At 41.0% G+C, this 15,005-nt stretch overlaps 1 protein-coding gene and 2 pseudogenes across 1 annotated transcript; 1 reads left to right on the forward strand and 2 right to left on the reverse strand.

Annotated features, from left to right (window-relative positions):
* The first annotated feature begins 838 nt into the window (after positions 1-838).
* Positions 839-2,340, forward strand: LOC142886557 (uncharacterized). Its single transcript, XM_076023567.1, has 3 exons — positions 839-936; positions 1,046-1,175; positions 1,795-2,340. The coding sequence occupies exons 1-3, from the start codon at positions 843-845 to the stop codon at positions 2,066-2,068; spliced, it is 498 nt and encodes a 165-aa protein (XP_075879682.1). The 5' UTR covers positions 839-842; the 3' UTR covers positions 2,069-2,340.
* Positions 2,341-3,719: 1,379 nt separating this feature from the next.
* Positions 3,720-7,442, reverse strand: LOC142886574 (immunoglobulin lambda-1 light chain-like; annotated as a pseudogene).
* A 721-nt stretch (positions 7,443-8,163) lies between these two features.
* LOC142886575 (immunoglobulin lambda-1 light chain-like) lies at positions 8,164-14,953 on the reverse strand (annotated as a pseudogene).
* Between the last annotated feature and the right edge of the window lie 52 nt (positions 14,954-15,005).

Below are 15,005 nucleotides of genomic sequence, written 5' to 3' on the forward strand. Positions count from 1 at the left end.
GCACGTGTCAGATCCCAGATGTTGAGCAGATTGTATTACACTGGCCTGCAGGAATGCGCTTCTGGCGCTACTCCGCTTCATCAAACACCACCTCTGGATGGGAGCACTTGTCCGTTGCCGCTAAAAGCAGCTAATGTGGATGCAGCCGTGGCTTCACGGCGACCACCCACGACGCCTCTGCAAATTAATCAGTCGTTGTAGCGAGTCTGGTTCACACAAATCAGGACTGCACAGACACATGCGTTGGCATGCACTGTTATGAACTCCATGGCTGAGGGAGAAAAAAAAAGAAAAGAAAAATGGTTTATGGTGGCTGCATCACCGAAGTGGGTGGGAGCAGGTGGGCGGAATAGCTGGAGAAGAACAGGGAGGCATTTATAAGGGAGTGGTGCCTGGGTTGCCTTTTCTCTCTGCTGAGGGATTTAACTGCATCCGACCGTAACTTCCAAAGGCTCCCGGCACTGTCACAAGGTATAGTAAAACTGTTTGGACTCTTTCAAGTTTGTTTTTAGACAGTTGGAGTTAAAGCAAACTCATGCATTTCCAAAGAATTATTATTATTATTATTATTGTGATTATTATTATTATTATTATTATTATTATTATTATTATTATTATTATTATTATTATTATTATTATTATTGTGATTATTTTACAAGTCATTCACATTAAACCAACAATATAAGGTGCATCAGTCACAAATCCAGCTGCGGTTGAATAGTAAAATGCATTTTTTTCTTTGTCTTGTATTTTTTATAGCTCCAAACTTAGATTGAGGTTTATTTTATTTTTATTTTTATTTTATTTATTTATTTATTTTTTCATGTTTCTTAAAGGAGAAAATGAGGTTGAAAGAGGTTCTGGCTCTGCTCTGTGTAACGATGACATGTGGCGCACAGAAAAGGAAGCAGGAAGTGTCTCGTTGGGACTCCAAAGGTCAGGAGGTCGATCTGGATTATGCTTCTCCAACAGATTTCATCATTGCATCTACATTTGTATTCAGACTTTATGGTGACACACTGCTCTTTCTCATGTCTGTCTCCAGTGGAATACAGCAACGGCAAGACGTGTTCAAATCTCACCCAGGTGCTGGACAACTGGAAATTTGCCATCGTAACCCAAGTGAAAGACCTGCTGGTCAATGACCACGCCTCCGTCCTACCTGAATATAGCAGGTAGGTGCTCACCGCCTTTGATGGTGACCATAAATGAGAAAAAAACAAGGCAAAAAAACAAGACGTCAGTCTGTTTTGTCCGCGAGATCGGGACTTACGTAACTTCCAGCAATGGTTGCTGTGCTTCACACGTGGCCAGCTCTGCCTCATGAATGACCTAACCACGCCATCGGTGCCAAAGGAATACGGGAAAAGTTGCAGTTGCCAAATTACGTGTGCCTAAGATCTGTGCAGGTCATTGACCTCTTGGTATCTCAGGATTCAGATCCTGCAGCTCCAACAGTCAGTTTGACGCAACGATTTCCCTCGTTTGAACGAAAGCAAGCTGATGACTTGCTGCCCGCTTTCAGGCCAGAAATCTGCTAGTCTGCTGAAGAATTTTAGTTGCTGTGTCTGTCACCCTGATGTTCCCCGTCGTGGCTGTTCCTGCTTAACACAATGTTGTGACTTTCATGCTCACTGCCAGTTTGACTCGGTCCTCAGCACTTTGCCAACAAGCAATGGTTCCATTCCATGTTGAGTAACATTTGAAGGCCCCGAAGGTCTCTGAGCAGTCACAGTGGAATGAATTACTCATTTGTATGATCTTTATTTGTCTGTTTTCTCTGCATGTATCCAGGATCAGGCCCCTGTCAGATGCAGTGGACGACCTTTACAGGCAGTTCAACTCCCTCAAAGAGGATCTGGGCAAACTCATCTCCAAGTTTGACTCTCTGGAGGCTTTTGTGGACGACCTCAAAGACGGCAGAGTCACCCGGCGGCAGGTGCCGAGGCCCCTCCCCTACGTCGGCCTGAGGTCACCGCTGCGAGCACAGATGCGCGCGCCCATAAGGGAGATAACACAGGAACGTGCGCTGACCAGAGCAAGGAGGAAGGGGCCACAGAGGCCTTAGTGCTTAAATCTGTTTGCTGTCTGCTTTGCTGTTTCATGATATCCCTATGTTTTTTTAGAGTAGAATATATCTTCTAACTCTTCCATTTAGAAAAATGGAATGTTTTCTTCCTTTAAAGCTCGTGGGATGACGTTACAAACACTGTCACGTACTGCAGTGGCGCATTGAATAAAAGCTGTATTTATTTCTGCCCTTTTTTTCGTATGTACAATGCTAAATCGACCACAGGGTGGCAGCATTTATCAGGAAATGAGTGTGGGGGCGTCGAATGAGCGTGGCGCTTCTGTTTTTATATATATATATATATATATATATATATATATATATATATATATATATATATATATATATATATATATATATATATACATATATATATATATATATATATATATATATATGTATTACTTCAGCAACAAGTGTATGATAAAATATTGGACATTGATTTCATGTTTGGGAATAAACTCACTACAACACTGTCCAAAGGACTCTTGAGGACAATCATGAACAAATCCAGTAAAGAATAAAAAGCAGTGAAGAAGCATTTTTAAAGGGAGTCATTTACTCCTAATATCAGAGACAACTGTGGTAGGTGGCTCACGATGGAGAAACATCCTGTTATGTACGAAGTACTGGAAAGTATACACTTACAACTGCATGCAAAAGTTTAGATGGTCAAATTAAGTGCATTCTGAAATGTCGTCCAAAGCGGAAAATCCTTCACTTTAGCAAAGAATACCATTTACTGCTAACAGCCAACATGGCCAATATTGGAAATTTCCATCAGTTTGTTTTATTACCAACATTATATTAACTTTGTTACTCAAAAAGGAACAATACGTTTGGCACAATTGAAAAAAAAAAAACAACCCATAAAACATGCTTATATAAGATACATTTTTACATTTCACAGGATGGTGTAATTCCTCTCAGAGGTGACCCTTGACCTCTTCATTTGCATGGAGCTAAATAAACTGAGCAGTGTCCTCCAGGTGCATCCTGGGTGGGAGGAGTGAAGAAGTGATGCTTCACTGGTGGAGGGTGTGAATGCACTTTCATTTAATCATTTCAGTCCAGTCACACCAGCAAACTAACGGTCAACTCTTCGGTTTCTCTTGTAAATCTGTACCAATAAACAAGTTCTTAAGTTTTGTAGTGTATTGTAGTTTTGTAGTATATGTGCATATGTGCATAGTATATGTGCATAATACACACACACACACACACACACACACACACACACACACACATATATATATATATATATATATGTATAAATATATATATATATATATATATATATATATATGTATATATATATATATATATATATATATATATATATATGTATATATATATATATATATATATATATATATATATATGTATATATATATGTATATATATATATATATATATATATATATATATATATATATGTATATATATATATATATATATATATACATATATATATATATATATATACACATATACATATATATATAGTCTATTTTAATATCAACATGGATACTGTTAGAAATCTTAGTTCATGTCAATTAAATGTAACATTAGTGTAATGACCAATTGTTTTAAATGTAAATGAAAAAAAAAGATTGAATTTTGTTTTACTCAAAAAGTCCATGACAGGTTTGTCTTCATCATCATCAACTTTTATTGAAAGATTCTCTAAATGCAGCAGACGCAAAGCTGATACAACAGTGCCACCTAACGGTCACAACATCAATTACAAGCATCGAGTCCAAAGTGGAAACTTGTCCTCTGCAAAGAAAGAGCACAAAGACTAAAGCAGCAGGTTTTCATTGTGCTCCTCTACTGGTCTCCATCGACACACTGGGACTTGTTGATGGTTTTCTCCGAGCCGCGGGAGCCCACAGACACTTTACATGTATAAACCTTGTCGCTGTTCCAGTCTGACGTCTGGATGGACAGAGAGCTGCTGATGTGGAAAGTGCGGTCCGCTTGCTGAACAGCGGTGCTGGTAGAGATCCCAGTGCTCACTGGACTCCCAGCAGCCAACCAGCTGACATCTGCCAAAGGCACCGACTGACTGGACACACAGACCAGAGTGGCTTTGTTGGACTGGAGCTCAGCGCTGGACGGAGGGAAGAGTGTGAGGACAGGAGGAGGGAGGCTGGAGCCTGCAAGTCAGAGAAGTGGCTGTTAGAGCAGCGACACAGAGGCTGACAGGGACTCAGTCACTCACTAGTGGGGGTCCAGCAACACAAACACACTGAGGAGATTGAAAGGAGGCACCGTCACTTCACGCTCACCTGTCAAATGATCATCTAATACAAGGCGTGTGGTTTTATAATAAAACAGTGAACACATTATTTCAAAAGATCCAGGTTGAAAACAAAAACCCCAAGTGATTGATTTCAAACTGAAAAACGACCACAACACTGTGATAACGACTGAAAAAGCATGAAGACATACATTTCATTGTGATTTCATCAAATAGAATCAATGTAAGTTTCAATCTTGTCATTTGACTGATATAAAAATCTCTTGAAATGTTTTTAATATTCCAAAACGCGTTACCAAAAATTTCAAAATCATGTTAAATTACAAAATATTTACTTCAATTTAGTTTTTTCTTTCACAGAATATTCTGCCTGGTCTCAATTTGAGGTACAAAACTCAGTCTAACCTAAAATAAACAATCATTTTGAACAAATAAAGTCATTTAGAAATGAAAATGACAATTTTTCTAATTATATCCAGCAGAAAAATGAACATTTTGCTGTCAAATGTTGAGGTAAAAAGTACTTACTTGTCACAATCAGCTTGGTGCCTTGTCCGAATACCACAGTGATTCACTTTGTACACTTGGCCGTACAAAAACCTCCCAACACACACTGATGAGGGGAGTGGAAGTGAAACATGACACCAACTTTCACTGTCAGCGTCTCCTTCACTTCATCTCATTGTTTTCATGCAGACTCTTGGTGACACAGTGATGATTCTCATGTTGGAGCTCAGTTCAATCCAGAGAGTTCATCACTTTGTCAGACGGTTTCCATAAAAACTGTCAACATATAAAAACTCATGTGACCTGCTTGAATTTCTGAGGTGTAAATTTCCATCAAAAACATTTTTGTTTGTCAATAATTCATTGTGTGTCATCATATTTTATGACAAGATTCCTTGAATAAGATTTGGAATTTTTCTGTGGTAACAGAATCATATTTTTTGTGATCTAACAACTTATAATTATTTTCAGTGGTGATTTTATTTTTGACCTGGGTTGAAAGTTCCATGTATTGAGAATGTATGGTAGCATTAGGTGATGTGTGAGAGTCAGAAAGCAGAAGTTGTCAGTGAGGAGGTTTTTGTCACGGTGTAAATCACTGTGATACGTACTCTTTAGCAGAGTCGTCCCATGTTTGACAGTAATAAACTGCTGAGTCTCCCTCCTCCACATTGCTGATGGTCAAACGATAATCTGTTGTTGACTGATGAGTGGATGTGAACTTTGGAGACGAGAATCCAGAACCATAGCTTGGAGAGCCCCAGCTATGATAATTCCTCAGTACATGCTGAGGAACTCCTCCTGGAACCTGTTTGTACCAGCGAGCAGAACTGCCAGTAACAGTCCCCAGGTTACAGTCCATGTTGGCTGTCTCTCCTGGTGCCACAGCCACAACAGGAGGCGTCTGTGTCACCACCGTGGCAGCACTCACACCTGGAAACAAGAAGATGACATGGAGTCAAGAGAAACACACAGACTGATGAATCCATCAGGAGCTCAGAGCTGCACTCAGTCAGCCTCCTCACATGTTAGAGCAGTGATGAGAGTGCACAGGATCCCCAGCATGTTGACACTGTGTGCTGTGAATGAAGGTGAGCAGGGTTGCAGTGTGAGGAGAAGACACACTGATGCTTATAAAGACACTGAGGACGAGGAGGAGGAGTTTCTTTGTTTCACTTTTTCATGCAAAGAAAATCCTCAGTCAATTTTGTCATTCAGCCATAACCACATTTTTAAATTGTTCCTCAATTCTGAACAATTTGTTTAAAGTTGTAAAGTAAATTGTCTTTGGTAACAATATAATCTCCACAATTATCACTCCCAAACAGACAATACTGAATAGCATTTTAACAAATGAGAAGACTGCAAGTGTGCATGAAAACTTAATTGCATATCTGTAATCATATCACTATAATTTTATTGATCACATGACAATCTATGTGTGCATATGGTGTGTGTTTTTGTTGCATTCGTCAGTGTGTCTTTGCCCTGACTTGGTGTTCAGTCTGTCTACCTTCACTGTGCCTGTGGACCAGTTGGACCAGTCTGACAGTCACTCCCAGTCCAGCAGCAGCAGCTCACTCCACTGGATCAATCTTCTACACTCTCCCTGGACTGACTCCAGACTCTAATCTTCTGTTGAGTCTGATCCTTGGCTTCTCCCACTAAATATGACAAACCTTGAAACAATCCACTTCATTCAGAGTGGCTTGTATAAACTGAAATGAGTTGTTGTCGTTAATGGCAACATCCTATAAATTGAGCAAATAAAAGAAAATATTGGAAAAAATGTTGTCTGAAAAGTAATTAGAACTATTAATCTTTCTTTCATATATTGATGTCCTCCTGCATCCTCTGAATTTTAACAAGACCTTCTTGGTCTGTGGACCACTGTGAAATGTCTCCTGTCTGAAATTGCATACTACACTTGTATGAATATGAAAAAACAAGTTGTTCAATCATTCACAGAGTGTGTGCTTGGTAATTGGTAAATACATCTAGAGTAGTTGCACACATGGTTTTTATTGTGGACACTTGGAGAGTTTGACTGCAATGTCTTCCTCATGAGTCTCTGAGCTTGAGAGGAAAAAAGAGGAACTAAAGAGTGAGGAGGTTTTTGTCACGGTGTAAATCACTGTGATACCGCCTCGTTAACAGAACCGTCCCATGTGTGACAGTGATAAACTGCTGAGTCTCCCTCCTCCACATTGCTGATGGTCAAACGATAATCTGTTGTTGACTGATGAGTGGATGTGAACTTTGGAGACGAGAATCCAGAACCATAGCTCGGAGAGCCCCAGCCATGATAATTCCTCAGCACATACTGAGGAACTCCTCCTGGAACCTGTTTGTACCAGCGAGCTTCACTGTTAGTAACAGTCCCCAGGTTACAGTCCATGTTGGCTGTCTCTCCTGGTGCCACAGCCACAACAGGAGGCGTCTGTGTCACCACTGTGGCAGCACTCACACCTGGAAACAAGAAGATGACATGGGGTCAAGAGAAACACACAGACTGATGAATCCATCAGGAGCTCAGAGCTGCACTCAGTCAGCCTCCTCACATGTTAGAGCAGTGATGAGAGTGCACAGGATCCCCAGCATGTTGACACTGTGTGCTGACAAAGTGAACTTCCTGCTGCCACAAAAGAGGCTCTGGAGGATGAGGAGAAGGAGGTGCTGGAGGAGACATTTAATAGCACAGTGGCCCTGAGAGGGACTGACAGGAAGAGGAGGAGCTTCACTTCATTCCCCAGGGTTTGGTGCATTTGTTGGTTTCACTGTCAATCAATCAAAGCACAAAGTTTGTTCTGTCATCATTACTGTAAAAAGCAAAATAGCCTTCAGCACCAACATTATATTAACATTATTACTAAAACCTGAACAATATGTTTGGAATAAATAAGACAGTATTGAATGTAACATCCCAAGTCAAATGTCACAGTTTCCTGTGACTCCTCTCAGAGGCGACCCTTGACCTCTTCAATTTGCATGGAGCTAAATATACTGAGCAGTATTCTCCAGGTGCATCCTGGGAGGGAAGAGTGAAGAAGTGATGCTTCACTGGTGGAGGGTGTGAATGCAGTTTCATTTTCTAATTTCATCTCAGTCACACCAGCAAACTAACGGTCATCACTTTGTTTTTTTCTTTAAAAATTTCACATATCAAAAAGTAAAAAAAAACAGATTTAGTCCATATTAACTTCAATCTTGAGGATTGTGGATGAAATGTAATAAGAGTGAAATGATGAAATGTTTGAAATTAAACTAAAAAAAACACTAAATTGTGATCTGTTCAATAAAACAAAGACAGGTATTTATCTTCATCATCATCAACCTTTATTGAAAGATTCTCTAAACGCAGCAGACGCAAAGCTGATACAACAGTGCCACCTAACGGTCACAACATCAATTACAAGCATCGAGTCCAAAGTGGAAACTTGTCCTCTGCAAAGAAAGAGCACAAAGACTAAAGCAGCAGGTTTTCATTGTGCTCCTCTACTGGTCTCCATCGACACACTGGGACTTGTTGATGGTTTTCTCCGAGCCGCGGGAGCCCACAGACACTTTACATGTATAAACCTTGTCGCTGTTCCAGTCTGACGTCTGGATGGACAGAGAGCTGCTGATGTGGAAAGTGCGGTCCGCTTGCTGAACAGCGGTGCTGGTAGAGATCCCAGTGCTCACTGGACTCCCAGCAGCCAACCAGCTGACATCTGCAAAAGGCACCGACTGACTGGACACACAGACCAGAGTGGCTTTGTTGGACTGGAGCTCAGCGCTGGACGGAGGGAAGAGTGTGAGGACAGGAGGAGGGAGGCTGGAGCCTGCAAGTCAGAGAAGTGGCTGTTAGAGCAGCGACACAGAGGCTGACAGGGACTCAGTCACTCACTAGTGGGGGTCCAGCAACACAAACACACTGAGGAGATTGAAAGGAGGCACCGTCACTTCACACTCACCTGTCAAATGTTCATCTAATACAAGGCGTGTGGTTTTATAATAAAACAGTGAACGCATTATTTCAAAAGATCCAGGTTGAAAACAAAAACCCCAAGTGATTGATTTCAAACTGAAAAACGACCACAACACTGTGATAACGACTGAAAAAGCATGAAGACATACATTTCATTGTGATTTCATCAAATAGAATCAATGTAAGTTTCAATCTTGTCATTTGACTGATATAAAAATCTCTTGAAATGTTTTTAATATTCCAAAACGCGTTACCAAAAATTTCAAAATCATGTTAAATTACAAAATATTTACTTCAATTTAGTTTTTTCTTTCACAGAATATTCTGCCTGGTCTCAATTTGAGGTACAAAACTCAGTCTAACCTAAAATAAACAATCATTTTGAACAAATAAAGTCATTTAGAAATGAAAATGACAATTTTTCTAATTATATCCAGCAGAAAAATGAACATTTTGCTGTCAAATGTTGAGGTAAAAAGTACTTACTTGTCACAATCAGCTTGGTGCCTTGTCCGAATACCACAGTGATTCACTTTGTACACTTGGCCGTACAAAAACCTCCCAACACACACTGATGAGGGGAGTGGAAGTGAAACATGACACCAACTTTCACTGTCAGCGTCTCCTTCACTTCATCTCATTGTTTTCATGCAGACTCTTGGTGACACAGTGATGATTCTCATGTTGGAGCTCAGTTCAACTCCAGAGAGTTCATCACTTTGTCAGACGGTTTCCATAAAAACTGTCAACATATAAAAACTCATGTGACCTGCTTGAATTTCTGAGGTGTAAATTTCCATCAAAAACATTTTTGTTTGTCAATAATTCATTGTGTGTCATCATATTTTATGACAAGATTCCTTGAATAAGATTTGGAATTTTTCTGTGGTAACAGAATCATATTTTTTGTGATCCAACAACTTATAATTATTTTCAGTGGTGATTTTATTTTTGACCTGGGTTGAAAGTTCCATGTCTTGAGAATGTATGGTAGCATTAGGTGATGTGTGAGAGTCAGAAAGCAGAAGTTGTCAGTGAGGAGGTTTTTGTCATGGTGTAAATCACTGTGATACGTTCTCTTTAGCAGAGTCGTCCCATGTGTGACAGTAATAAACTGCTGAGTCTCCCTCCTCCACATTGCTGATGGTCAAACGATAATCTGTTGTTGACTGATGAGTGGATGTGAACTTTGGAGACGAGAATCCAGAACCATAGCTCGGAGAGCCCCAGCTATGATAATTCCTCAGTACATACTGAGGAACTCCTCCTGGAACCTGTTTGTACCAGCGAGCAGCACTGTCAGTAACAGTTCCCAGGTTACAGTCCATGTTGGCTGTCTCTCCTGGTGCCACAGCCACAACAGGAGGCGTCTGTGTCACCACCGTGGCAGCACTCACACCTGGAAACAAGAAGATGACATGGGGTCAAGAGAAACACACAGACTGATGAATCCATCAGGAGCTCAGAGCTGCACTCAGTCAGCCTCCTCACATGTTAGAGCAGTGATGAGAGTGCACAGGATCCCCAGCATGTTGACACTGTGTGCTGTGAATGAAGGTGAGCAGGGTTGCAGTGTGAGGAGAAGACACACTGATGCTTATAAAGACACTGAGGACGAGGAGGAGGAGTTTCTTTGTTTCACTTTTTCATGCAAAGAAAATCCTCAGTCAATTTTGTCATTCAGCCATAACCACATTTTTAAATTGTTCCTCAATTCTGAACAATTTGTTTAAAGTTGTAAAGTAAATTGTCTTTGGTCACCAATATAATCTCCACAATTATCACTCCCAAACAGACAATACTGAATAGCATTTTAACAAATGAGAAGACTGCAAGTGTGCATGAAAACTTAATTGCATATCTGTAATCATATCACTATAATTTTATTGATCACATGACAATCTATGTGTGCATATGGTGTGTGTTTTTGTTGCATTCGTCAGTGTGTCTTTGCCCTGACTTGGTGTTCAGTCTGTCTACCTTCACTGTGCCTGTGGACCAGTTGGACCAGTCTGACAGTCACTCCCAGTCCAGCAGCAGCAGCTCACTCCACTGGATCAATCTTCTACACTCTCCCTGGACTGACTCCAGACTCTAATCTTCTGTTGAGTCTGATCCTTGGCTTCTCCCACTAAATATGACAAACCTTGAAACAATCCACTTCATTCAGAGTGGCTTGTATAAACTGAAATGAGTTGTTGTCGTTAATGGCAACATCCTATAAATTGAGCAAATAAAAGAAAATATTGGAAAAAATGTTGTCTGAAAAGTAATTAGAACTATTAATCTTTCTTTCATATATTGATGTCCTCCTGCATCCTCTGAATTTTAACAAGACCTTCTTGGTCTGTGGACCACTGTGAAATGTCTCCTGTCTGAAATTGCATACTACACTTGTATGAATATGAAAAAACAAGTTGTTCAATCATTCACAGAGTGTGTGCTTGGTAATTGGTAAATACATCTATATTAGTTGCACACATGGTTTTTATTGTGGACACTTGGAGAGTTTGACTGCAATGTCGTCCTCATGAGTCTCTGAGCTTGAGAGGAAAAAAGAGGAACTAAAGAGTGAGGAGGTTTTTGTCACGGTGTAAATCACTGTGATACCGCCTCGTTAACAGAACCGTCCCTTGTTTGACAGTAATAAACTGCTGAGTCTCCCTCCTCCACATTGCTGATGGTCAAACGATAATCTGTTGTTGACTGATGAGTGGATGTGAACTTTGGAGACGAGAAACCAGAACCATAGCTCGGAGAGCTCCAGTCATGATAATTCCTCAGCACATACTGAGGAACTCCTCCTGGAACCTGTTTGTACCAGGCAGCATAATTCCTGACATTTCCCAGGTTACAGTCCATGTTGGCTGTCTCTCCTGGTGCCACAGCCACAACAGGAGGCGTCTGTGTCACCACCGTGGCAGCACTCACACCTGGAAACAAGAAGATGACATGGAGTCAAGAGAAACACACAGACTGATGAATCCATCAGGAGCTCAGAGCTGCACTCAGTCAGCCTCCTCACATGTTACAGCAGTGATGAGAGTGCACAGGATCCCCAGCATGTTGACACTGTGTGCTGTGAATGAAGGTGAGCAGGGTTGCAGTGTGAGGAGAAGACACACTGATGCTTATAAAGACACTGAGGAGGGGGAGGAGGAGTTTCTTTGTTTCACTTTTTCATGCAAAGAAAATCCTCAGTCAATTTTGTCATTCAGCCATAACCACATTTTTAAATTGTTCCTCAATTCTGAACAATTTGTTTAAAGTTGTAAAGTAAATTGTCTTTGGTCACCAATATAATCTCCACAATTATCACTCCCAAACAGACAATACTGAATAGCATTTTAACAAATGAGAAGACTGCAAGTGTGCATGAAAACTTAATTGCATATCTGTAATCATATCACTATAATTTTATTGATCACATGACAATCTATGTGTGCATATGGTGTGTGTTTTTGTTGCATTCGTCAGTGTGTCTTTGCCCTGACTTGGTGTTCAGTCTGTCTACCTTCACTGTGCCTGTGGACCAGTTGGACCAGTCTGACAGTCACTCCCAGTCCAGCAGCAGCAGCTCACTCCACTGGATCAATCTTCTACACTCTCCCTGGACTGACTCCAGACTCTAATCTTCTGTTGAGTCTGATCCTTGGCTTCTCCCACTAAATATGACAAACCTTGAAACAATCCACTTCATTCAGAGTGGCTTGTATAAACTGAAATGAGTTGTTGTCGTTAATGGCAACATCCTATAAATTGAGCAAATAAAAGAAAATATTGGAAAAAATGTTGTCTGAAAAGTAATTAGAACTATTAATCTTTCTTTCATATATTGATGTCCTCCTGCATCCTCTGAATTTTAACAAGACCTTCTTGGTCTGTGGACCACTGTGAAATGTCTCCTGTCTGAAATTGCATACTACACTTGTATGAATATGAAAAAACAAGTTGTTCAATCATTCACAGAGTGTGTGCTTGGTAATTGGTAAATACATCTATATTAGTTGCACACATGGTTTTTATTGTGGACACTTGGAGAGTTTGACTGCAATGTCGTCCTCATGAGTCTCTGAGCTTGAGAGGAAAAAAGAGGAACTAAAGAGTGAGGAGGTTTTTGTCACGGTGTAAATCACTGTGATACCGCCTCGTTAACAGAACCGTCCCTTGTTTGACAGTAATAAACTGCTGAGTCTCCCTCCTCCACATTGCTGATGGTCAAACGATAATCTGTTGTTGACTGATGAGTGGATGTGAACTTTGGAGACGAGAAACCAGAACCATAGCTCGGAGAGCTCCAGTCATGATAATTCCTCAGCACATACTGAGGAACTCCTCCTGGAACCTGTTTGTACCAGGCAGCATAATTCCTGACATTTCCCAGGTTACAGTCCATGTTGGCTGTCTCTCCTGGTGCCACAGCCACAACAGGAGGCGTCTGTGTCACCACCGTGGCAGCACTCACACCTGGAAACAAGAAGATGACATGGAGTCAAGAGAAACACACAGACTGATGAATCCATCAGGAGCTCAGAGCTGCACTCAGTCAGCCTCCTCACATGTTACAGCAGTGATGAGAGTGCACAGGATCCCCAGCATGTTGACACTGTGTGCTGTGAATGAAGGTGAGCAGGGTTGCAGTGTGAGGAGAAGACACACTGATGCTTATAAAGACTCTGAGGACGAGGAGGAGGAGTTTCTTTGTTTCACTTTTTCATGCAAAGAAAATCCTCAGTCAATTTTGTCATTCAGCCATAACCACATTTTTAAATTGTTCCTCAATTCTGAACAATTTGTTTAAAGTTGTAAAGTAAATTGTCTTTGGTCACCAATATAATCTCCACAATTATCACTCCCAAACAGACAATACTGAATAGCATTTTAACAAATGAGAAGACTGCAAGTGTGCATGAAAACTTAATTGCATATCTGTAATCATATCACTATAATTTTATTGATCACATGACAATCTATGTGTGCATATGGTGTGTGTTTTTGTTGCATTCGTCAGTGTGTCTTTGCCCTGACTTGGTGTTCAGTCTGTCTACCTTCACTGTGCCTGTGGACCAGTTGGACCAGTCTGACAGTCACTCCCAGTCCAGCAGCAGCAGCTCACTCCACTGGATCAATCTTCTACACTCTCCCTGGACTGACTCCAGACTCTAATCTTCTGTTGAGTCTGATCCTTGGCTTCTCCCACTAAATATGACAAACCTTGAAACAATCCACTTCATTCAGAGTGGCTTGTATAAACTGAAATGAGTTGTTGTCGTTAATGGCAACATCCTATAAATTGAGCAAATAAAAGAGAATATTGGAAAAAATGTTGTCTGAAAAGTAATTAGAACTATTAATCTTTCTTTCATATATTGATGTCCTCCTGCATCCTCTGAATTTTAACATGACCTTCTTGGTCTGTGGACCACTGTGAAATGTCTCCTGTCTGAAATTGCATACTACACTTGTATGAATATGAAAAAACAAGTTGTTCAATCATTCACAGAGTGTGTGCTTGGTAATTGGTAAATACATCTATAGTAGTTGCACACATGGTTTTTATTGTGGACACTTGGAGAGTTTGACTGCAATGTCGTCCTCATGAGTCTCTGAGCTCGAGAGGAAAAAAGAGGAACTAAAGAGTGAGGAGGTTTTTGTCACGGTGTAAATCACTGTGATACCGCCTCGTTAACAGAACCGTCCCATGTTTGACAGTAATAAACTGCTGAGTCTCCCTCCTCCACATTGCTGATGGTCAAACGATAATCTGTTGTTGACTGATGAGTGGATGTGAACTTTGGAGACGAGAATCCAGAACCATAGCTCGGAGAGCTCCAGCCATGATAATTCATCAGCACATACTGAGGAACTCCTCCTGGAACCTGTTTGTACCAGCGAGCAGCACTGTTAGTAACACCTCCCTGTCCCAGGTTACAGTCCATGTTGGCTGTCTCTCCTGGTGCCACAGCCACAACAGGAGGCGTCTGTGTCACCACCGTGGCAGCACTCACACCTGGAAACAAGAAGATGACATGGGGTCAAGAGAAACACACAGACTGATGAATCCATCAGGAGCTCAGAGCTGCACTCAGTCAGCCTCCTCACATGTTAGAGCAGTGATGAGAGTGCACAGGATCCCCAGCATGTTGACACTGTGTGCTGACAAAGTGAACTTCCTGCTGCCACAAAAGAGGCTC

Source organism: Nelusetta ayraudi, unplaced genomic scaffold, assembly GCF_046127955.1.
Source record: "Nelusetta ayraudi isolate G7.1 ecotype Tasmania unplaced genomic scaffold, CSIRO-AGI_Nayr_v1 ptg000016l, whole genome shotgun sequence".
Classification (NCBI taxonomy): Eukaryota; Metazoa; Chordata; class Actinopteri; order Tetraodontiformes; family Monacanthidae; genus Nelusetta; species Nelusetta ayraudi.

Excerpts from the sequence above, each read along its gene's own strand:
- LOC142886557 (XM_076023567.1), top strand. The coding sequence starts at position 843 with ATGAGGTTGAAAGAGGTTCTGGCTCTGCTCTGTGTAACGATGACATGT. Across the intron at positions 937-1,045 it reads GTCTCGTTGGGACTCCAAAG|TGGAATACAGCAACGGCAAG; the intron begins GTCAGGAGGTCG and ends GTCTGTCTCCAG. Across the intron at positions 1,176-1,794 it reads GTCCTACCTGAATATAGCAG|GATCAGGCCCCTGTCAGATG; the intron begins GTAGGTGCTCAC and ends GCATGTATCCAG.